The sequence below is a fragment of the Alternaria hordeiaustralica genome (assembly GCF_023758085.1).
Source record: "Alternaria hordeiaustralica strain BMP 2776 chromosome Unknown scaffold_1, whole genome shotgun sequence".
Classification (NCBI taxonomy): domain Eukaryota; kingdom Fungi; phylum Ascomycota; class Dothideomycetes; order Pleosporales; family Pleosporaceae; genus Alternaria; species Alternaria hordeiaustralica.
The window spans coordinates 3,662,565-3,684,739 of record NW_026056773.1 but is presented as its reverse complement, the minus strand read 5'-3'; the positions used below and the strand labels follow the sequence as shown (position 1 = coordinate 3,684,739).

The 22,175-nt window shown below is 54.0% G+C and overlaps 12 protein-coding genes across 12 annotated transcripts; 6 read left to right on the top strand and 6 right to left on the bottom strand.

Moving 5' to 3' along the window:
- Positions 1 to 49: 49 nt before the first annotated feature.
- J4E84_001189 (uncharacterized protein) lies at positions 50 to 3,414 on the bottom strand (the record flags this gene model as incomplete). The annotated part of the gene is made up of 6 exons (XM_049383823.1): positions 50 to 121; positions 181 to 1,529; positions 1,576 to 1,729; positions 1,776 to 2,135; positions 2,182 to 2,996; positions 3,129 to 3,414. 6 exons carry the CDS (start codon positions 3,412 to 3,414, stop codon positions 50 to 52), a joined length of 3,036 nt encoding a protein of 1,011 aa, XP_049249341.1.
- A 455-nt stretch (positions 3,415 to 3,869) lies between these two features.
- Positions 3,870 to 5,386, bottom strand: J4E84_001188 (uncharacterized protein; the record flags this gene model as incomplete). Its single annotated transcript, XM_049383822.1, has 2 exons — positions 3,870 to 5,213; positions 5,273 to 5,386. The coding sequence occupies 2 exons, from the start codon at positions 5,384 to 5,386 to the stop codon at positions 3,870 to 3,872; spliced, it is 1,458 nt and encodes a 485-aa protein (XP_049249340.1).
- Positions 5,387 to 5,840: 454 nt separating this feature from the next.
- J4E84_001187 (uncharacterized protein) lies at positions 5,841 to 7,380 on the top strand (the record flags this gene model as incomplete). The annotated part of the gene is made up of 5 exons (XM_049383821.1): positions 5,841 to 5,890; positions 5,952 to 6,105; positions 6,222 to 6,243; positions 6,296 to 6,840; positions 6,889 to 7,380. 5 exons carry the CDS (start codon positions 5,841 to 5,843, stop codon positions 7,378 to 7,380), a joined length of 1,263 nt encoding a protein of 420 aa, XP_049249339.1.
- Positions 7,381 to 7,959: 579 nt separating this feature from the next.
- On the top strand, positions 7,960 to 8,999 carry J4E84_001186 (uncharacterized protein; the record flags this gene model as incomplete). The annotated part of the gene is made up of 3 exons (XM_049383820.1): positions 7,960 to 8,004; positions 8,092 to 8,290; positions 8,359 to 8,999. The coding sequence occupies 3 exons, from the start codon at positions 7,960 to 7,962 to the stop codon at positions 8,997 to 8,999; spliced, it is 885 nt and encodes a 294-aa protein (XP_049249338.1).
- A 480-nt stretch (positions 9,000 to 9,479) lies between these two features.
- On the bottom strand, positions 9,480 to 9,968 carry J4E84_001185 (uncharacterized protein; the record flags this gene model as incomplete). Its single annotated transcript, XM_049383819.1, has 1 exon — positions 9,480 to 9,968. The coding sequence occupies one exon, from the start codon at positions 9,966 to 9,968 to the stop codon at positions 9,480 to 9,482; it is 489 nt and encodes a 162-aa protein (XP_049249337.1).
- A 556-nt stretch (positions 9,969 to 10,524) lies between these two features.
- J4E84_001184 (uncharacterized protein) lies at positions 10,525 to 12,061 on the top strand (the record flags this gene model as incomplete). The annotated part of the gene is made up of 3 exons (XM_049383818.1): positions 10,525 to 10,845; positions 10,895 to 11,932; positions 11,981 to 12,061. The coding sequence occupies 3 exons, from the start codon at positions 10,525 to 10,527 to the stop codon at positions 12,059 to 12,061; spliced, it is 1,440 nt and encodes a 479-aa protein (XP_049249336.1).
- Positions 12,062 to 12,825: 764 nt separating this feature from the next.
- On the top strand, positions 12,826 to 13,686 carry J4E84_001183 (uncharacterized protein; the record flags this gene model as incomplete). Its single annotated transcript, XM_049383817.1, has 1 exon — positions 12,826 to 13,686. One exon carries the CDS (start codon positions 12,826 to 12,828, stop codon positions 13,684 to 13,686), a length of 861 nt encoding a protein of 286 aa, XP_049249335.1.
- A 1,851-nt stretch (positions 13,687 to 15,537) lies between these two features.
- J4E84_001182 (uncharacterized protein) lies at positions 15,538 to 17,292 on the bottom strand (the record flags this gene model as incomplete). The annotated part of the gene is made up of 1 exon (XM_049383816.1): positions 15,538 to 17,292. The coding sequence occupies one exon, from the start codon at positions 17,290 to 17,292 to the stop codon at positions 15,538 to 15,540; it is 1,755 nt and encodes a 584-aa protein (XP_049249334.1).
- Positions 17,293 to 17,635: 343 nt separating this feature from the next.
- Positions 17,636 to 18,168, top strand: J4E84_001181 (uncharacterized protein; the record flags this gene model as incomplete). Its single annotated transcript, XM_049383815.1, has 3 exons — positions 17,636 to 17,708; positions 17,757 to 18,067; positions 18,118 to 18,168. The coding sequence occupies 3 exons, from the start codon at positions 17,636 to 17,638 to the stop codon at positions 18,166 to 18,168; spliced, it is 435 nt and encodes a 144-aa protein (XP_049249333.1).
- Positions 18,169 to 18,370: 202 nt separating this feature from the next.
- On the bottom strand, positions 18,371 to 19,233 carry J4E84_001180 (uncharacterized protein; the record flags this gene model as incomplete). The annotated part of the gene is made up of 2 exons (XM_049383814.1): positions 18,371 to 18,894; positions 18,966 to 19,233. 2 exons carry the CDS (start codon positions 19,231 to 19,233, stop codon positions 18,371 to 18,373), a joined length of 792 nt encoding a protein of 263 aa, XP_049249332.1.
- A 429-nt stretch (positions 19,234 to 19,662) lies between these two features.
- On the top strand, positions 19,663 to 20,599 carry J4E84_001179 (uncharacterized protein; the record flags this gene model as incomplete). Its single annotated transcript, XM_049383813.1, has 4 exons — positions 19,663 to 20,031; positions 20,083 to 20,192; positions 20,238 to 20,277; positions 20,327 to 20,599. The coding sequence occupies 4 exons, from the start codon at positions 19,663 to 19,665 to the stop codon at positions 20,597 to 20,599; spliced, it is 792 nt and encodes a 263-aa protein (XP_049249331.1).
- Positions 20,600 to 21,748: 1,149 nt separating this feature from the next.
- Positions 21,749 to 22,133, bottom strand: J4E84_001178 (uncharacterized protein; the record flags this gene model as incomplete). The annotated part of the gene is made up of 2 exons (XM_049383812.1): positions 21,749 to 21,969; positions 22,127 to 22,133. The coding sequence occupies 2 exons, from the start codon at positions 22,131 to 22,133 to the stop codon at positions 21,749 to 21,751; spliced, it is 228 nt and encodes a 75-aa protein (XP_049249330.1).
- Between the last annotated feature and the right edge of the window lie 42 nt (positions 22,134 to 22,175).

Sequence of the window (22,175 nt, the reverse complement as noted above, 5' to 3'; positions counted from 1 at the left end):
ATGCATATGCCAATGCGAGTAAGCAAGCTCAATGCGTCTAATCAAGGAATCACCAACTCCCAGGTCCAAAGGTTTCGCCTTTGGGTACTTCCTTGTACGGGCAGGCTTGCCAGTCGCAACCCTATCGATAGTGTTAGCTTTTGTATCCAATGAAGCCCAGGTTGTATGTTGATGACTTACCTGTTTGTAAACCTCCGTACCCCACCACTTGAAGTTACTCATCCAACCGGGGTACACAATGCCAAAGAAGATAACGACAACACCAAACGCAAGACCCGAGTCTAGAGCCGCGCTAAGCATCATGTTGTACTTCTTCCACCACGCGTTCCTCCGGTTGCGAATCTCGTAGTTGAAGATGTAGCACACAATCGCCCAAACGGAAAAGTTGAGTCCGGTGGCCGGTGGAATCCAGCTCAAGCTACCGAACACGACGGCGAGGTTGACTTTACTGAGGATGGACTTGCGGCTGCCGCGGGCGAGGTACCAGAGTATGACGGGTGCGATGGCGCCGATGGGGAAGGCCCAGATCAAGTGTTGGTAGAGTGCGCCGGGACCGAAGAACTTTCCTGGACCGACGACACCCCAGAGGATACTGCCATTGAAGTGTACACGGGCGATGGGGCAGTTGAAGCCGTTGATGGCTGAGGGTGTGCAGATACCGGGGATGTTGTTTAGCATCCAATTCAGAACGCCGATCTGAGTCAAGCTAGAGATGATGGTGACGGACAGCTGGAGCTTGAAGAGGATTCTAGGTGGGATCTTCATGTAGTGGCCGAGCTTGAGATCGGAAGCAAACTTGAGGCCTTGGGTTGCTGAGATGTAGCCGAAGGTCGTAAAGACCATATTTGCGACGGGTCGACCGGGGAATACAACACCGCAGATCAGTTGGCAGATGAGGTAGATGCTGCTTTGTTGGTTTGTGATGGCCATGACGATGCCGATGGGGACGAAGAGGACTGCACCGATGCCAAGTGCTAGCAAAAGACCGTACCAGGGTAAGTGAACGGGATAGTACTCGACGACGAACATGCCAACAGCAGCCATACTAATACCAGTCAAAAGGTACCAGGTTATCGGTACGTCTTCGTATTTTCGCATGAGTCGATTGTGCACATCTTCCGCAGATAGCAGGTCTTCCACGTCTGGGTCTGAAGTTGTGCTGGGCCTGTGTCGCAACATTGCAGGCGAGGAGGGGTGGCTGTTGTTGTCGGTGCCATTCACAAGTGGCTGGTAGTCAGCTGCTGATTCTTTACGGATCTCGGCCCAAGAGCGACGCCATTGCCTCCAGATGTCCTTTCCGTACCAGAGGCCAGTGTGCGAAAGCAGAGCTGTAAGACCTGCGAACTGCAAGGCGTAGCTCAATACGTAAGTAATCGGAAGGTAGACGCGGCTGTATTGCTTGTACGCTTCTTCATCAAAGAGGAAGTTCTCGGTCAAGATCTTGCTGACGTCGTACGGCTTGCCGCGATTATCCCATACGGCGGATGATAGGATGGGCATGTATGAAGAATAGAGAACGTTCTTGTAGTCTACAACATGTCAGCACTAGTAGTCAAACGTCCGAAAGCTACTCACACATGATCGGCGCTGCAATCCACATCACGCCTACAAGGCCTCCAAGAATGTTCATAGCAGCCCAGAATGGTGTAATCAACGGGGAGCCGATGTATGCGATTTGCGCCCAATCGAAAGTCACTGGGAATAATCCAAGACCAGATGAGATTCCGAACTGTTCAGGTTAACACACTGTCTACTCAGACAAGCAACGAACGTACCAGGTTGGCAACAACAACGCTCTTTGGCGCGAACCAAGTGATGACATTGAAGTAACTCAATGCTGGGAATAGGAGACCAGGTAGGAAGTAGAATGCTACGGATCCCATGAATATGCGCGAGAAGAACTTGCGTGGAGCGATGGTCCAACCATCGGCAGGCTTGTTCTCATCTTTATGTAACGCGGTGAACATGGCGGTTGATACCAGTGTGCTCGGCCAGATCATGCCGCTGGGACGGACCAGGTAACGTCTGGTGATACCGGCAAGGGAATAGCCAAGTATTTGTGTGGAGAGGATAAGCAATACTTGGTACATGATGCCAAGGTCTTGCTTGTAGAACTTTACTTGCTCAACGATGACCTTGGATTGTCAGCGTACCACACATGGCTTCATAGCTGATACTTACATCTGTCGCAAAGGCAAAGCCGAAGGATACATTGCTGCTGACGTATACGCAGCAGTGTTCCTTTTCATTCCAACGACCTTGGCCTAGCCAGAGCCGTAACCGGCGTTTCCAAGTGGCTTTTGCCTGTGGAGGATGCGATGTTATTTGAGAGCAACCATCGACGAAGGTTTCTTCAGGATCGTCGTGTCGTTTGAAGAGTTGGTCCCAGAGCAGACCGAGGGGGTGGACGAGTAGTAGTGCAATAATAGGAGTAAGGCTGACGCTAGGGTATCGTAGGGAAAAGAACAAGTTGGTTGAAGAACCGGCAATGGAAAACAGAATCGATAGGAACCACATGCGCGGGGTATCAATGGATAGGGAGAGGTCGTCGGTAGCAGCGACGGATGCCCTCACTTGAGCGTAGGGCGAATTATCGGACGGGCTACCCTTCATATCGTGTAAATCGTCGTCCTCGGAGGATTCATTATCGTCTAGCGTACTGCTCGATGAGGTTGAGTTGTCAAACAGTGGCGCGCCAGCGGTAGAAGGATCAAGACCGCTTGCGTTGAACCTAGCTTCAAAGTCCTGGCCACTAGAGGCTACACCGAGCGTCGTGCTGCTACGACTGGCGTCACCCGTCCTGCGACGTGACTTGGTAGCGCCTGAAAGGATTGGCTCACTCCGTGTCGAATCATTTTGGTGGTGATCCGAAAGTAGTGAGGGTTCACTATGCGAAAGTCTGCTCTTCCCTTTTTTCTTTCTTGAGTTTTTAATCACATTATTTTCATCAGATTCCTCTGGACTGGAGGAAAGAATAGGTAGGCCGCCATATGAACCTGAGGTTGGGGTCAGCACGTGTAGCGAATGAGGTTCTGTGCGCCGTGTGCATCGTTGCTCCTGTGCACCCGTCCAAGGCCGAGGGGCGATTGACGACCATGGCGCTTGACAAGGAAGAATAGTTTGCGTACCTGTTCCCTGCGCCGGGCTCGATCTCACCAAGAGAGGTACTCTTGACATTGCTGTCTTGACGGATCGTGTAGGAGTCTCGGGGCGGCCAGCTGGCGAATCAAGATCGTCATCAGAAGGGGTTTCGGACGTGGCTATGTTCCTTGCTTTCTTTGCTTTGTCAGGCAGAGGCTGCAACTCGTAGCTGCCTGGCGAGACGAGAGGACGGTCGTGTCGCGTGTTTCCAGAAGGATGGGCAGGCGAGAGAGTAAGCGACGAAGATGACCCGCACCCGTCCTCGTTAGCCATATGTATGGGTGGGTGCCCGGGTGTGGCCAGGGGCGCGTGTACAAGTGCTCCGTTTGTCGCGCCAAAGCGGCCTCGCGCGACGTCGGAATCAGATGATCAGATAAAACCACCGGCAGCCATGTGTTGGGCCTCACGCTGTTCGATGATCTGATTAGATGGAAGCGCGGGAAGCGGTCCAGAATTAGGTCAATGATGGAATACTGCTTGAGTCATCCAATGGCGAGTGCAGTGTCTTCACGGTAAGCGGTTAGATCCGGGCGACGATGTGGAGTTCCCAGGAAAAAAGCCTCGCACGCTCCCGCGCGCGCGAGCCGCCTGCATACCATCACACGCCTGCATGCTTCAAAATCCCGGCACCCTTACAGACCAAGACTGATTGACATCTGCACGTCCGAGCGAACAGAGCCGCAGCGTTTGCATTCGGAGTTTTACATATTTCTACGGGTTCCCAACGCTCAGCGTGACGTCACCTCCTTCACGTCAACGTGACCGGGTATCCCCACGTGGTTTTCGGCTTTGCGACCAGCGGTGAGGCCCTCAACCATCGCAATAGCGCCCTCGGTGTCGTCCTTGTTGTAGAGGAACAACCCCTGTAGCGCTGCAGTACTCACCGAGTCGATGAGGCCCAACTCCCTCACTCTAGCCATAAATCTCTGCTTCGCTTGCCCGCCTGCATCGAACTCTGCATAGAATCGGTCCCAAAGCTGCTCGATTTGGAACTCTGTTGCTTCACCGAGTCTTACCGTCATGTCCACGCGCCCAGGTCGGATGAGCGCTTCGTCTAGTCTTTCGACGTGGTTTGTAGTCAGGAAGATGATCCGCTCTTCGGCACTGGCAACACCGTCGAGGGCGTTGAGCAGCCCGGAGAAGGTGACCGAGGCGCTAGCAAATCCGTCTGCACCAGGCGTCTTACGGTTCATGAATGCGACGTCAACATCTTCCAGCAGCACTACAGTCCGTCGCGGGACTTTGGTCAGCAGATGGTTCAACCTATCGTCTGTGAGACCACGCTCGCTGACATTCAAGATGGCAATGTTGAAGTCAAGATGACCTGCAACAGCCTGGATGAAGGAACTCTTTCCTGTGCCTGGCGGCCCATACAACAAGTAGCCTCGCCTGTATGGTATGCCGCGATCTAGGTACCACTTGCGTGACGCAATGAAGGCCTCCATATCCTCTACAATGCGCTCCTTGACGCCGCGCTCAAGGACCACCGAATCGAGGGGCCGCTTCCGCTTGGCGTCGCCAAAGGGCTGCCACATGGTGCCCATGGAGTTGTATATGACAGTCTTGCCCTCCTGCGACTGCTGGTATATCTGGTGCGCCTCGGCGAAGATGTCTTCGAAGACGTCGCGGTGCGAGTAGAGGGTCGTGAGGTTGATCGTCTCGAAGGGCACGCCATCCTTGACGTTCAGGCTGTTGCGCTCCCGCTGCCTGTCGACGAGTATGAAAGCATTGTTGTAGCGCAAGAAGTGCTTGCCCGGCCCCGGTACGAAGGAGAAGTGGGCGGCGTGCGAGGGCCCATCTTGCGGCGTGTACGTCTGCACCTGGAGGTGGTGCATGCGCGGGTCGATGCGATTGAGGACCTTGGAGAGGACGCCGTTGCGCACGAGTGGCCTGGTGCCGGCTTGCTGAGCGCGGTGGTAGTTGGTCATCCATTGGAGGACCCAGGGATAGGCGTCGTCATGGCGAGTTATTTCGAGATCGACGAGCATGCGGCGGCGCACAAACGCGGCGCCGTGTTGGAGTCCCTTCTGGCCCGTCCGCGCCGCAACCCCAAGCGCTGCGAGACCGAAGCCCTATGGCATCAGTGAGCACACGTCCAGCAAGCATGCAGCGGCCCCAGGGTGAATCATACGGCGGTGAAGAAGGGATTGTCGGTGATTTGCGACCAGGGCGAGCTGAGACCCGGGCTGCTATTGCCGGCAGCGATCTGCTTGGCCAGCTGGTGTTGAGGCGTGTTCGGTTCCATGAGCGGCGGAGAGGCGCGCCTGTCCAGAAATTTGATACGCCATGGACGCTAGCGGGGGATCGATGCCGCTACGCCGCGCCCATTCGTGCCTATCACCATGTCGCACGCAACCGATGGGTGTCGCACAGCGCTTGTTTGCAACGTGGAAGGTTGGTCGACGTATTTTCGTCACACCATCAGGGAGTTGTGCAAACGGCGCAAAAAAAGAAACATAGACGTTGATAATGCTGTATACACAGATGCACAGGGCTGCATAAGCAATCCGGGGTCGCGTCGCGGAAGGCCATCCATGGCGCCTTCCCAGCCCTGTGGAGTTGTGGAGCGCTAGGGCGAGCTTGGGCCTGCTGCCCGTCACTGATAACTACCATCCTGCCCAATTCACTGATCAACACCCCGAAAGCACGTTGCGAAGCCATCCTCGGCCCCGAGCACCGCGCTCTTCTTCACCTATGCCATGGCCACCGTAACCATAGGCAAATCCTATTTCGACGCTCTTCTACGCAAGTGAGTGCTCACTATCTTGCCCTGTGTTATGCGCCGGGCTGTTTGCTGATTAGAGTTTTAGGGCTGAATTTGTCTGTACCCCCCCAGGCAGTAGCTATGTGTCTGGCTTCGGTAGAGCTGACTCTTATCAACAGCATACTTCCAACCAGCCTGTCAGCTACGGCACTGATCTCTCTGACAATGTCACCATTAGCAAGGCAGAACATGAGTACATGGTACGTTTTATTCACCCAACATAACTCTAAACTTTCGAACTTTATCCACCAGCCCTCCAGCTCGCTCTGGCTCCTGCTTGTAGGTGCAAAAATGCTAACGATACATTTGCCCATAGACCCAAGCAGTGCGAGAGTACCGTACGTACACTCCTGCTCAAGCGCAATACTATTCCTCTCTGACCGTGTCTAGACCTTCTCAAAAGCGCTCTATTCCGTGGAGGCCTGACGAACGAGACCCTGGATACACTGCTGCAGGGCGAGAATGGGGCTTCGAACGAAGAACCGTCTAGTTACGATTATGAATCGCAACACGCAAATACAAGATTGCAGGCTACTCCTGTAGCAGCGCCTACGTCAGCTCGCTACCCAAAAGAGTCCGACTATACCTCTGCCAGCCACGGACTCCACCCTAGACCTTCAGCATCGTTCCGTCGAGTCGTCAGCTATGGGGAATCCGAGTCTTTCACCGGCGACCCAGACAGCCCACCCGACGAATATGACGATATAAACCGTGGATCAGCCCAGCGTATACCGCTCCACGATCAACGCACTGTGCTAATCACCAACCTTTCTGAGCGTACGACACATAAGGACCTGGCCGGCATTGTCCGTGGCGGCAGACTGCTGGACATATTCCTCCGCAATGACCGATCTGCAACGGTATCCTTCATTGAAGGAGCTGCCGACTTCCTTGCTTATGCTAAGCGTAATGACATATATCTGCACATGAAGAGGGTGAGATATGCACCTACCCCAAGGCATGAAAGAAGCTGACCATGCCAGCTTGAATTCCGTTGGAGCGACCGACAATTCCACGTACCACCGCACGTGTCCAACAAGATCGCCGGCGGCGCTACGCGAAACCTTGTTGTCCGAGGCGTTGCAGGCAAGGTCACTACAGATCAGATCCGTGACCATCTCGATCACATCCACAACCTCATCGTGGTAGACGTCTACTTCAAAAATGGCGATGCGTACATCTCGACCAACTCTATCCACAACGCTCTGTTCGCCAGGACCTGCATGATGTCGCGTACTGTATACAAGGGCATGCGCATCGAGTACTATCCGGATGAATGCGCTGGACCGCTACCTCAGCCCAAAAAGGCCCACACTCCCGTCACTCGCATGCCTATGAAGCCTGCACCTGTGGTCAACCAGTATGCTCTTCTGGATACCGGCTCCGACGATGGGTCAGAGTCTGAAGAGGAGTTGTACAGGACCAACGGTGTGCAAGTCGATGGTTACCATTGGGCTGACAGTGTAGTAGCATGAACATTACCGATGGAGGTTCATCGCCTGTCAGAGCTCGGCCCATTCCCTGGGGTCGGCGAGGGGTTACAGTAACTTGATCCGGCCTTTCTGTTCTATCAAGTTTCTTCGCGTTGCGGCACTTTTCAAAGCGAGCTAAGGAATGTTCCACCTATACGGCTACATTCTTCATGCGAAGTGAGGGAAGCCACGAGTGAAGTCGTGGCGATCAGAATGATAATATGGGTATGTTTACGAGAAGAAGCTCGTGTCGTACAGCTCTCGACAGGTGTTGGTTGGAGTATGCTTCTTTTCCTATATAGATACCCCTCGGCTACGCTGGAATGTGATTATTTTACTTACAACACATCGATGCCGTCACGCTTGAAGGAGATGTCCATGATCAGCGTTCTGCCGGGATGATGAACTTGCTCACCCCTGGACAGAAAGCTTGTCAATTTTAGCGAGCACTAGTCTTGCATCGATGCACATGCGTCAGCTATGTCATACGCCTTTGATTATCCTCACTTCGTAGATCACAACTTCACCACAGACATCATCTTGACTTTGTTGATCTATATCAACAAACTTTGTTGAATTAAGATGGCGCCGACGATCAAAGTTGCTGTTATCCAACTCTACCCAGAGGTATCTCCTCTACCCCACATCATCATGATTGCCCGTTATGGTCGACCACATTCACAAACATCAGAGTCATTTGCTAACACTAGCTAGCCCCTACAACCAGAGCACAATTTCAAGAAAGCCGTTTCTTTCATCCGCTCAGCAGCAGCTCAGGGTGCCGAGCTCGCCGTCCTCCCCGAATACCACTTGACAAGCTGGAAGCCAAATGATCCCGAGTTCCTAAACTGCATCGAACAATGCTCCGGCTACCTAGAGAAATACTGCTCCCTAGCCAAAGAATGTAACATCTGTAAGTATCACTCCAGCCCTCATCGATCCTCCACACAAACCCCTAATTCTGAATGACCACCACCCTAGCCATCGTCCCCGGCACGATCGTAGAACCCCACAAAGAGAACTCTGCAGCGGAAGACAAACTACTCAACGTATGCTACTATATCTCGCCCTCGGGTTCCATCGTGGGCAAATACATCAAAAAGAACCTCTGGGGCCCTGAACGCAACCACCTCACCGGCTCCCGCCACGACCCCCACGAAGTCTTCGACACGCCCATCGGAAAAGTCGGATTGCTAATATGCTGGGATCTCGCTTTCCCAGAAGCGTTCCGCGAGTTGATTGCCAAAGGCGCTCAGATTATTATTATACCGACCTTCTGGACGCTCAACGATTGCAACGAAGCGGGCCTTGCGAGGAATCCGGCGGCTGAAGCATTGTTTCTGGATTCCATGTTGACAGCACGGGCGTTTGAGAACACTTGTGCGGTTGTTTTTGCGAATGCGGGGGGTCCACCGGGGATGGGGTATGCGGGGTTGAGTCAGGTTGCTGTGCCTTTTGTGGGGGCTTTGGGGAAGTTGGGTGGTGCAGGCGAGGGCATGTGTGTTGTGGATTTGGATATGCAGGTCTTGGAGGATGCGGAGAGTAATTATCAGGTTAGAGCTGATATTGCGAGGGGGGATTGGCATTATGTTTATCGGCATTCAGGAGAGGGAAAGCCTTGAGGGGGGATGTGGCGCATCAGCATGACATCTTTGTATTGTCTTCAGCATCATGTTCGATAGGTATAGGATGTATGCTCGGGAAAGCACTAGTCTCGATCTGGACATTCTTTGCTGCGGGTTTCGATCGAGGGTGTAAAGTTCAATAAACGAAATGTATTCCATTTGGTCAATTCAATTTACTCTCGGCCAACATCGGGCTCCTCCAAATGCGCCCAAAAGTCGCAAATTCGCAAAGACATGGTATCTGACAAAAAGTTCGCGGAAGCAACCGGTGAACTCCTACGCGCAGCGCGAACGGGTGCCTAGTAGCGCGCAGCGCCAGCCCCTCTCCCAAACTATTGAACGCCGATCAGTATGGCCAGAAGCTCGATTCACCACCATGGCACCATCTTCCTGCGCCTAACGCAGATGTCTCGACTCAATCGCATGCTGGGCGTCGACTGGTATCTCCGGGTCGCATGTCGGCATCCGTCTCTCATCTCAGCTCTGGCCACTACCACTGGCTTCGCTGTCGGACCTCTCGTCTTTGCGGATGTAGCCTATTTCTCTCGTCGAGACGCCGTGTTCGTCCGTACTCCAAGTCTCGCCAACGACAATGACCCTCGTTTTCCCTGTTTCCAAAAACTTTTCCTCGTCTCTCGCTAGCTTGGCTGCATTCTCCGGGGCGTAGATTCTTCGGTAGAATTCTTGGAAGCGGGCTTCGCTGTCAAACGTCATTTCTGCAATGCAGTCACAGTCCAGCTCGTTCATCTCGCCCCTTAGCATCAGCGGCGGTCGGTCGGGATTTGCCGGTCCTCCGAACCCCTTCCGCGATATCCGCGCGAGATAGCGACGTTTGAAATCGATCGGCCAGCAGGAGGCGAGCAGCGAATGGGCGAGGGGAATGTGCGTGTGCTCATAGTGGTCTCTGAACTCTTCCGAGGTAAGGTCGTGGTTGCGCGTGATGAAGAGGACGATGGTGTACGTCATGTTGGAGGGTGGGACGACAATATGGGTAGCGTGGGTGGTAAAGACAGTAGTAGGGTTCTGACAGCGGCGTGGCTTCCAGAGGGTCTAGAGACAGAGGAACGGCAGGCTTTTGTAGTTTATCAGCCACACTCGATGCGAAGACATCATACTGGCACCGGGCGCGCCTAAAGCCTCCGTTATTGATGCACACAGCTACTCGTGCCCTAGGGCGAAACTACGGACCCGGCACCGGCAGACGACATGGGCTCGCCATACTTTCTCAACGCCGTCACGATACCCAGCGCTGAGGAAATGGCCGGTGAGTCGAATCAGGGCGTGTCAAAACAGCAGGAAGGCCGTGAGGATTGAGTGGAGTGGACCTCTGCGCACTGCCCCTCACAGCGCTGATCCCGGTCGCGCCTGCCTGTGCCCTCTGCTTGGGCGCGCTATCGATAGCAGACTGCCGCTAGCAAACGCACAGAACGCCAAATTTCGTGACAAAGCGGGGAGCAGCACCACGACACGACATTCACCCCCCGTACAAGCACCCGTGCCGTCGCCCGAACGAACACCCAACATGAGTCTGCGCGAGCGTGTCCCGCCGCAGTACCAGAATGGCGACGCTGCCAGGCGTGCGCCGGACGACGACTCGGACGTCGAGGAGGAGGCCATGGCGAACGACTACCGCGAGCAGGTCCAATACGACGGCATGGAGGACCTCGACCGCATGCCCTCGATGAACAGCAACCAGGACATCCACGCGCAACTGCAGGCCGCGGCCACGCCCCTGGAATTCCAGGCCACGCTCGAGACCAAGTTTGCGAGTTACGACAGCTACTGCAACCTCTTCCACTACATCCTGAACTCCGAGGGCCCCGTTGACCTGGAAGTGCCAAACGTAAGGAATAAGGAAATAAGGGGAATATAGCAGGGCTAATTGCGCATAGTACTACTGGGCGTGGGATGTCATCGACGAGTTCATCTACCAGTTCAACAGCTTCTGCAGCTACCGCCAACGAGTCGCCCAGAAGAACGAGAACGAGGAGGAGATTGCGCTCCTGCGCGAGAACCCAAACACATGGGGCTGCTACAGCGTCCTCAACGTCCTGTACTCGCTCATCCAGCGGTCACAGATCAGCGAGCAGCTGGCGGCGATGAAGCGGGGCGAGGACGCGAGTCTGTATGCCGGAGAGTACGGCAACAGGCCGCTATACAAGATGCTGGGATACTTCTCCATCATCGGTCTGCTCCGCGTGCACTGCTTGCTCGGAGACTTCAGCCTCGCGCTCAAGACGCTCGACGACATTGAGCTCAACAAGAAGGCCATGTTCGCCCGTGTCATGGCCGCCCACTTCACCACATACTACTACGTCGGATTCTCCTACATGATGATGCGACGATACTCGGATGCCATCCGCATGTTCAGCCACATCCTCGTCTACGTCTCGCGGACAAAGAACTTCCAGAAGAACGCGCAGTACGATTCGATTACCAAGAAGAACGACCAAATGTACGCACTTGTCGCCATCTGCGTAGCCTTCCAGCCCACCAGGCTCGACGACACCATCCACACTGCTCTGAGGGAGAAGTACGGCGAGCAGTTCAACAGGCTGCAGCGCGGCGGCCCCGAGTCTCTTCCCCTCTTTGAGGAGCTCTTCCGCACTGCCTGCCCCAAGTTCATCAGCCCCACACCTCCCGACTTCGACAACCCAGAGGTCAACATTGACCCTGTTGAGCACCACCTCCGCATCTTTATGGACGAGGTCAAGAACAACATGATGTCGCCCACCGTCAAGAGCTACCTCAAGCTCTACACAACCATGGACCTCAAGAAGCTCGCTGGATTCTTGGAGGTTGAGCCAGAGAAGCTGAGGTGCTGGTTGCTCGTCAACAAGCAGAGGAGCAGGCAAATAAGGTGGGCCGAGGGTGGTCTATTGGATGGTGATATTATCCAGGCCAGCGACCTCGACTACGCCATGGAGGGTGTAAGTACAACACATCTGGAACGAGAGACATCTGCTAACAATTACCAGGACCTCATCCACGTTTCAGAGGCAAAGGTCGGCAGGAGGCTCGTGGACTGGTACCTCCGCAACTTGGCCAGGACGTACTAGAGGATCACGAGTGTTTTCTGAGAGCGACTATTCACATTCGGGGCCCACACAATAGAGCATTGCGCTTGGAGTTGGAGGATTTCATGGGTATCCAAAAGCGTGTTTGCAAAATCTAAAGATACGCTTAGGCATGGGGAAGGCGAAGATAGGGTCCAGGTCGTGATCTTCCACGACTGGACACCGCCCGCCGTGCGCGACGAGCGGGCCGGAGGATGGACAGGATGAGCGAACGAGCAATGAGCTGAAGAATACCAAACAAACTTGCAGACTTCAAACACATATCAATAAGTGGACGCGACGTGGATGTGTGAATGTTGGTAACTTCAGCTTGACATCGTCACATCGTGTGGGGAAACAAGGGTTCAGCCTTCGTAGCAGACTGGTAGATGCTAGCGCATTGAGTGGACATGGCTGCTCTGCCGTAATCTTCGCTTCTGTCCGACCAACACCATCCAAACGATCATTGATAGCAATTCCGGTTAAAGCGCATCGTTCGGAGCAAGCACGTCCGGAATGATCATGCCCGCGATGGAGTGAATGTCCCTGCCCCTCTCGGTCGCTCGTGCGCTCCGCTGATGCACTTTCCTCTCATCCACCGTACTCGGAACCACCACAACAACGCCCAGTAACTGAGATCAGTCTCGCCTCCACAATTAGCCACCAGCTGCTTCTTCGATAAACATTCCAAAACAGCGCGTCTCCTACGGGTCATCAACGCCTCCACGTCCACCACACCCAGCGCGACTCGCACCCAGACAAGCAAGATGGCCCCGGATCTGAACAAGGTGCCGACCAACACAGGCAACACGTCGAGCACGCAGCCAGCTTCAGGCTCCTTGTCACGTCAGACATCGTCACGTCAGGCATCTACACCGGGCTCTAGGCGAGCATCGCAGATGGGCCCCCCGCCGCTGCCTCTCGCATCGCCTGGTGGTACCCTACCACCGCCCCAGTCAGCATCACATCATGTACATGGCTTTCCGCCTCTCAGCCCCAGCGCGAGCGGCTACGTCCAGGCGAGCGTCGACTCAGCAGGCGTTCCCATGAGACACCCACGCCCCATGACACAAGCAGAGCTGCACCTTGAGCTCGAGAAGGAGCAAGAAGCCGTCGTCAACCGTCTGACGCGAGAACTCTCGGCTCTACGCGCACACTCTGCGTCTGTAGCCTCCAACACGTCCATGTCAAGCGCCGCCGACTCCTCCGTCGCACACGCTGAAGCTCCCACCGGACCTATGCATCCCACATCCTCGCGCCGCCACCGCAGCTCCTCAAGCGTCTCCCGCAGCGGCCTACCACCAGGCCACGTTCCACACCGTTACTCCATCTCCTCCCAGCCTGCGGCGAGCGATGCTGCCCAGCGCGACCACCGCAGCTCGAGCGTCGTCAGCACTCCACGCTACGAAGAGGTGGCACAACACAAGGCGGAGCTGGAGGAAGTCAAAAAGGAAAACGAGGCCTTGAAACAGCGCATCCGTGATCTCGAGCGCATGATCAGGGGCGGTAATGACGCCGCTGACGGTCAGAGGGGTAGGAGGGGTGCACCGCAGTCGCAGAGCAGCGGGGTTGGCAGTGCTTCTGATACTGTGCAAGCAGCTGCTAATGAGACCGCAGGGGTCCCCTAATAAAGCTGTGAATAGGGTGAAGGAGATGTGTTCGTAGGGTGTTCGTGAGAAGTATTGTTAATAGCGCACGCCAGGCTCGTGATGCATGAGCGATGGGATGGAACAGGATTGTTTCCGCCATATCTTTACTTGTCGACATGGAGTTTGAGCAGTCAGGCATGGTATGCTATGCCAATCGGCATCCATACGAGCGGACATTTTATTCTAATTCTATCATTCTCATCAATCAATCAATCAATTAATCGATCAATCAAGCTAAACAAAAGTCTACTTTTGATGCCATCGCAAAGATAACAACCCCGATTCCCCTTTACTCCGCCCATTACCACCCTTATCACAAACTTTGCTTCTTTCCCCCCAACACGGCATGACGGGATATCCGTAGATCCATCCAGGGCTAGACAACTAACGCCGCTGATCCTCACGATATGCACCTAACGGAACAGCATCCCAGCGTCGATCTCGTTGTCCCCTTCTGACGGCAGATCAGCGACGCGGGATGGCAGATGCAAAGAGGGGGAAGAGTGATACACGTAAGTGTAGGACACATTTGTGGCGTGATGTAAGAGAGCTTGGATGGGTGTCTTTAATGCCTCGTTTTTGGAGTGTCGTGACGTGATGTGATGTGGTGGAAGGGACGAGGCGCCACGGCACGGGCGAGGGCATGGGGGCGTGTAAAGTAAGCAGATAAGCAAGTAAGAGTAAGAGTAAGGCGCCCGCGATACGTCATTTTGTTTGAAGGTGGAACAGAACAGCTTTCAACCTTTAATGGGGGCGGACTGGCTTCGGTCGGGGCATTTCGGGGTCGGGATATATACTGAGAGTGTGGAGCATCCATCAACTTTCGTTGCGTTTCGTGGTTGATTTATTGAGTTTACGGATCTTGAGAGATTGCATATATATTATTGCGCAAGGCTGCTGCTGTTACTACTACCAGGTACGATTTAAATTGTCTTCGAAATCCAGACGATCATGTTTGTTAAGAAATCAGGAACAGAACACCTACTTTCCGAGCCATCCTACAATATGAACTGGCTGTTCAACCTACGCGATAAATTGACTGGCAGCTTCGAGAAGAGGCGGAGGAGTAGCCAACACGTCGATGCCGGAAGCGATGGTATGTACATGGATAACATATCCCGGCCGATGTAATATCTAGACTTGGAGAATTGTGTATCGACATGCTAACAGCATATTCAGCTTTTCCATCGAAACCAGTAGAGACAACGCCTACAAAGACAACGACGACGGAGCATAATCCCTCACCTCACCGTCGTGCTTCCGCCTCCCCACCCCCACCCCCATCATCCAACCCTTCTACCATATCCTCCGCACCACAACGACCGCCCCTCCCACATATACCCACCGATATCATCACCGCAACGGAGAAAGGCATGATAGGCGCCCCCTTCTGCAGCATACCGAGTGACTCGTCCACGACGTCGAGCCAGGGTCATGAGTCTGAAGCGAGAGATGTGGTAGGGGAGGGGACGTTGCTGACGAGGGCGGAGGAGGCGTGTGGTGGGGAGGGGAGGAAGAGTAGTTGGGTCGGTGGAGATAGGGAGGGTGGGAGGTGTGTTATGTTTAAGGGGGTTGATGTTTAGCTATACGGAGAGATATGAGGTAGGCGTTCTGATTCGAGGCGTACACACTGGAACTGGATCTTTGAGTGGGATGGCTGTACGATAACGTTGAGGTCTTGATTGAGAGACGTTCTTCCTGTCTCAGTTTTACAAATTGAAAGGATAACTTCCCTTCCTGTCTTTCCAACTCTTAGCTGCCCCAATTCATGAACATCTTAAAGCGCGCAAACGTATAAACAAATGCCATCACAGTCCCCTAAGCCTCTCCTCAAACCCTCCTACTACCAGTCATCTTCCTATTCTCACTATGCCGCTTCGCCTTCAACGCATCCCGTCTCCTCTTCTTCCACGCACGATTCAAATCACCCCGATTCTCCCAGAACCACTTCTTGAACTCGCTCTCGGGCTTCTCCTCTTTACCACCCGCGGCTGCTGCATTCTCTTCCTCTTCCTCTTCGTCTTCTTCCGCGACCTCAGCTAGCTTGGCTTTGGCATTTGCGCGCGTGTTCTGAGATAGGCGTTGCTCGGCGAGGGAGTCAACGTCGCCCATGTCCTCGTCGTCGTCGGCTTCTTGGCTGTTCTTGCGCCAGTCGAAGGAGAAGCGGCGGCCGAGGCCGGCGGTGTCGGGGGTTGGTGCTGCGCTGCGGAGGCCGCGCCATTCAATGTCTCGTTGAGTGAAGGGGGTAGTGGGGGCTTCGTCGATGGGTTGTCCGCGCTCGCCGTCGACTTCCATTGTGTCTTCGTTGTTGTCGAAGAAGCTGAAGGATGTGTCGATTGGAGTGAGCTTCTTGGTGGGAGTTGAGGTTGTGCCATCTGCGGGCTTTGCGCGTTTGAACAGCGCTTCGAGGGGGTGGACCTCTTTCTCGGATGATGTAGTTGGTTGGACTTCAGGCGTTTTCCTGCTTTCGACAGGTCGAGCGGGAGATGATGCAGATGATTCGGCCTCTGATTCTGACTCCAATTCCGACTCAGACTCGGAAGAGTCCTCATCTTCAGAAGAAGACGAAACTACTGATGAATCGTCGTCTTCGGACTCAGATTCAGATGGCGGAGGAGTAGCTTTCTTCTTCTTCTTATCCTTCGTAGTCGCAGGCGTGGATGATTTGCCTGTGCCGTCGATCCAGGCTCTTTGAGCCTCTGAGGGCGCGTCTACGAGCTCCAGGGCTCGCCTAGCCTTGGCCTTGCCAGTCTCAGGCTCAACAACGACACCATCCTCGTCGACCCAGCCCTGACCATTGACATAGTCGACTGCAGGCTTCGTTGACAGGGCGACCTGTGGCTGCTTCAGGAAGCTGGGAGTCTTGATGTTCTTCTCAAACTCATGAACAACGACTTCATTTATCTTTGACTTGTTCTTTTCCTTTTTCTCCTTCTTCACCTTCTTCTCGTCCTTGTGCGCAACTTCAGTTGCAGCCACGGGTGTCAGCTTCGCCTTGAAGAGCAGCTCAGCATCCTTGGTGTACTTTGAAGGCTTCCGCTCCTTCTTCTCGTCCTTCTCACGCTTGTCCTTTTTGTCTTTCTTATCCTTCTTATCCTTCCTGTCCTTCTTCGACGGCTCAGTCCAACCGCGCTTAACTTTCCTGTCGTCTGGCAGCTCTACACCTTCCAGCACGCCCTGCTCCCTCTTCTTCTTCTCTTTCTTCTCCTTCTTTTCTTTTTTCTCCTTCTTCGCGCGCTTCGAGGGGCGTTCGGTATCCGCCACCTCCTTCGCCGCGTCAGCCTCTGCCAGAGCTTTGCGCTTCTCAGGTTTCGCCATCTCTATCCGCACTTTTGCGCCTCTCAGGATTGTGCCGTTGAGCTTCTTCTTGATCTTTTGAGCTTCGGGTTCGGGTAGCTCTACGTAGCCGAAACCTTTCTCGGGGAAGGTCGCGACGGTATGGTACGAGATATTCTGCGCAGAGGGAAGGACAGACGGCGCGACGTAGACCTTGAGCAGGTCGGGGCGGAAAGGCGTAATATGCAGGCGGACGACCTTGCTTTCGGGTTGCGCTTCGGAAGAGTTAGGCGCTTGTGCTGCTGGCATTGGGTCGCAGGTTCGCGCGCGTGCGACAGGTGGAGATGACTGTGCGCAAAGACTCCAGGGCGTCTAGAGCAAATAATACGGGCTGCAAGCTTGAGCGACGCCTGTAAGCGTCGTGTAGAAGTGTCGGGGCCGGAGGGGAAAGGAAAATGCTTAGCGCGACAAGGGACCCAGCTGTCTGGCTTAGCGTGCATGCGGGCGGAGGTTTGGAGCTCCACTGTGACCATTATCATGTTCATCGCGCGATAGACGTCTAGAATCACATCAGATTGACATCTTGTTGGTACTGCAATTGGTCCTTCGCTTGTACAGACTCAACACAATATCTCTCCTGGTCACCACCACGATGCGGAAACCGCCATACCTGCTCTTCCTTCTCCTGACCTTTCTATCCTCCCTCTCCCTGTCCCTTGCAGCCTGTACGTCACCCTTTTCTTCGTCCCCAGGCAATTACTGACATCTCATAGCGCGTACGTCATTCTGCAAATGCACCTGCAAAGGCAATAGTACCATCATAGCCCTCGACGCGCCCAGCACGAAGAAGCCCGCCGCCCTCGAATTGAAACCCCGCGCCTCCAAGAAGACATGTAACGATTGCACCCGCCAATTCTGCCTAGGTTATGGCGTCTGCGCAGGAGAGAAAGAGGAGAACGTGCTTACAACATGCTTCCAGAGAGATTCTGCCAAAGACCAGGCAGTTGTGTTTGTCTTCATTGGAGCGACAGTGGGGTTATTGGGGTGGGCGGCGTTGCGGCCTTATGTCGAGGGATGGAGAGAGGTACGTGTAGATGAGCGAGGCCGACTTGATCGGGAACTGACTGGAAACAGCGTGCACGGGAGCGTCGGAGCTATATACCAGTGGCTGGTCAAGGGAACTAGCGAGTTGCAAGACTGGAAATCGTTTGAAAATGCGTTGAATGTACAATATGGACACGAAGCGAAGATACCCAAGATGATCGTTGACTCCTTCATAACTGCTGAAGAACTCCATCATGCATACATCTAATGTGACAGCAATGTACAGGCTGAGGTCGTATATAGTACACTGAAGCGTCTGGCTTCACTCTCCGCTGTCCTTCCTCTACTCTTTCTTCGATCCACCCTTCATGAATCCAAACCATCCCTTGCCCGTCTCCTCCACCTTGTGCACTGCCTTCTCTGCTGTATTGTCGAGCGGGCCTCCGACCACTGGTGTCGATGATGTGAAGGTGGATGTTGTGTCGTTCGCCCTGGCCTCTTGTACCGCAGCAGCGATACCTAGGTTTGAGTTGCCTTGGGATTCTTGCCGCTTAATCTCCTCCACCGCCAGCTTTCTCTGCTCTGCGATTGCTTGGTCCTCCTTCCAGTCGCCGTGCAGCCACCACAGCAGCTTGGAGGGCGCCTTTCGCTCTGCCTTCTTCCTCTCCATTGCTTCTTGCTCCTCGGCGATACCTGTGACAAGAGCGGCTTGTGCGGGTGAGGCTGTTCCTGCTGCGACAGCATTGCGGGCGGCTTCGAGGATCCTAGCCTGGACTCGTTCCTCTTCGGCGAAGTAGATTGCTCGTTTCCGTCGGTTGTAGACGATCATGTCGCCTATTGAGAAGACTGCGAGGACACCGACGCAACCTGTTCAGACAGTTAGCATCATCCCTACCCAATGACTAGTGCAGCCATTGGCTCTTCGTGTGCCCACATACCCGTTGCAAATATCAAGCCGTAGACGGTAAATCTATGCGCCGCATCCGCCGCCATTCTGCCGTACAAGTACATGTAATCCCACCTCGTCACCTGCGCCATCTTTGCCCTGTTCGCTGCCTCTCGTAACCGCTTGACCTTCTGTTGTGGCGTTTCGTTTTTCGGTGCGGGATCCGCGAATTGCAGCGTCGTTGCCCGCCCGCCAGGTCTTGTGTGCGCCCATACTCCGGTGGCTGTAAATCGCGTTGACTCTTTCGGTGATTTCGACATGGTAGGCGGAAGTGGGAAGAGCACTCGGGGGCAAGTGTTGTGGGAGGAAGATGTAGTGAAGATGGCGGAGCGGGAGAACGAATGATTCGATGATTTCCAAAAGTCGAGATGGACTAGGGTTCGATGCGGAGATTTCCGCCCATCTGCCCGCTAACGTGCATCGTCAACCATACCGCTGAACTGCTTATCAGATCTTCTTCTGTGTGGATCGGGAGCTTACTGATACGTTGATCTGAGAGGGCAGCAAAATCCAGTATGAGCAGTGCAGGCCAAAGATTGCTTCTTTCCTTGCAATGTCCTTGATCTGAGCGCAAACACACGCCATGATCCAACGTGCCCGCCTTCAATTAACACCACTCTTCCGACATCTTAGCATTAGAGAGTCTCCTTAACACCATCAAGTAGTGCAGTCGCGCTGTTGTCGCAGACATGGCAGAAAACGTCAATCAGAACCTGGATCTGGCACAAATTTTGGCTACGCTTGCGAACCTGCCCAAACCGGAAGCTCAGCCAGTTCAAGATCAACAACAGCCATATGAGCCCTACCAAAGTCACCAGGGGTACCCGGAGCCCCAACAGGCATACAAAAATCAGCAAAGTGCTCCGTATCAACAATCAGCTGACCCTCGTCTGGCTGGTCGCGCGCCTCCTCAACATCGACAACCACCTCCCATACCACAAGACAGCGTTTCTTCTCCGTTCATCGATCCTTCTACCATCACGGAATGGAAACAAGGTCTCCGCTGTGTGAGCAAGATAGCTTCCCAGAACCCAGACTTTGCTCCTGCAGTTCGCAAAGTAAGCCAGACCATCATGTGACCTCATGCGCAATGCTTACAAATTGCTCAGTTGATGAAAGATCAAGAGTCAAATGTCAGGTCTTGGGAGGCTGGACGCAAGAATCTGATTGATGAACATAAGTTCAAGCGGGAGAACGAACGCACTCATCGAGCTGCGCTGTACGTTACAAGATCTTTCTCATGGTACATGACTAACGTTCACAGGTCATTACCAGGTCTCCTGGAAAACACGCCGGCGCTTCGTGTATGTTCAGGAACACTTATGCTGATGAATGATCATTGATGCGGCACAGACACCAGAGCGTGAGAAAGAAGAACTAGACCAATACGACGCAAAGGTATATCGAGCTTCTAAAGCTATGGTCGACTCACAAACATCATCACTCAAAGTCTTGGGTGTTCCATTCTTTGGTGTAAAGCCACATCTGGTAGTTGGCTCTAGCTACGACCCGACAGAAGTCACCGACTCGCAGCCGACACCGGCGGGCGGTAAGATAACAAAAGAGCAGCTCCTCGAATTACAGCGGAAGATGCTGAACCACTTAATGGAGCTGTACGGGGACTGAGGAGACCTCTTTACAGAATGGAGAAGCTTCGTTGCCACAGAACGATCTGTATTCTACCAGTGCTGATTGTGGGTGGTTACCGGGCTTCGGACTTAGCTTTCTGATCCTAGACCAAAACGTTCTGTTCCCTCACTGTGTCCGTCCATTCACCACCCCAAACAGCCTCTAGCTGTGAACTTCTCTTTGAAGCGACATTGGCACGGAAATGACGTCACTTGCGCGATGTTACCAGCAACAGTGGAGAACAGAGCAAGCGCGCGAGTGCAAACGCACACCAATCTCCCATTCACTCGTCCCAGTAATTGCCCTCGACGCTATTGGCTGCTCAAGGGCCAATGGAGCTAGTGCCGTTGACCGCAATCGCTCTCATAACAACAAAACATTTACCTCTTTTGCAATCATCAGCTTCCACTCACCTCACCACGCTCGTTGAAGTATTTGATCCATTCCACACTCTTTTCGCTACTCACACTCGCTACTTCCCTCTACCCACTTCAACCCCAGTCGCTCCTTCCGATACAAACGTTCACCATCCAAGATGAACACTGTACGCGCACTCACCATGGTCGCAGTTGCTGGTAAACAGTCTCCAACCAGCGCACTTACCCACTATATCAGTCTTGCTAACGGAAATATAGCAGGCGCTGCCGCAGAGTCTGCCCAATGGAATCCCGCTATCAACCACGTCCTCGCTCATGCTGTAGCTGCACGTGACGACCACTGCGCCGAGCTCCCAAAGCTCTGCACAGATGCAGTACTGCTACGTGGCTATGAGACTACCCTCACCTATCTGTGTCCCGAGAAGACCGAAGGTCCGTCTACTGTCACCGTCACTACCACCAGGACAACCACTGTGACGGGTGATCAGAGCCTGACCTCTAGCGTTGCTCCCGCTCCCGCTCCTACCTCGGACGTCGGAACTGCTCCTTCAGCACAGCCTCTACCCCACAAACCCGTCTCAGCCACTTCGGACGTTGGAGGTCCTCCCGCAGAGGAGCCCACTACCACCGTGATCATCCAGTCAACCGTCCAAGTTACCATCACTAGATCAGTCATCAAGGTCACTCCCAGCTCTACGTCTTCGTCGCTTCCTCCCCCGTCCATCACTTGGTCTTTCACCGCGGTCCTCCCTACCGATGTCAAATCCTCTCATGTCTCGGGCGGATCGTCGTCGGCGTCTCGCACTGAGGTACCATCGATAGTGTCGTCCGTCGGTCCGCCATCATCTAGCAAGAGCAGATCGGTTGGATTGTTTCCTAGCCATACTGTTAGTAGCTCGTCTTCGGTGGCTTCCACGTCTCGGTCAGCTTCCGCGTCTTCGGCGGCTTCCTCGTCTGCGTTGGATTCCACATCTTCGGCTGCTTCGACGTCTTCGATGGCGCGTTTACCGTCAGGTGGTCATCATGCTCCACCTTTCGCGAACGGTACCGCTATCAGCTACACCCCCGGCATCTTCCCCACGCTGAACGCAAGGGATGAACAGTCCACGACGACTGTCTACTCTACGACTGTCTACTCTACGGTTACCCGCCATGTCTCTGATCATGCCTCGGATACTACTCATGCCTCAGATACC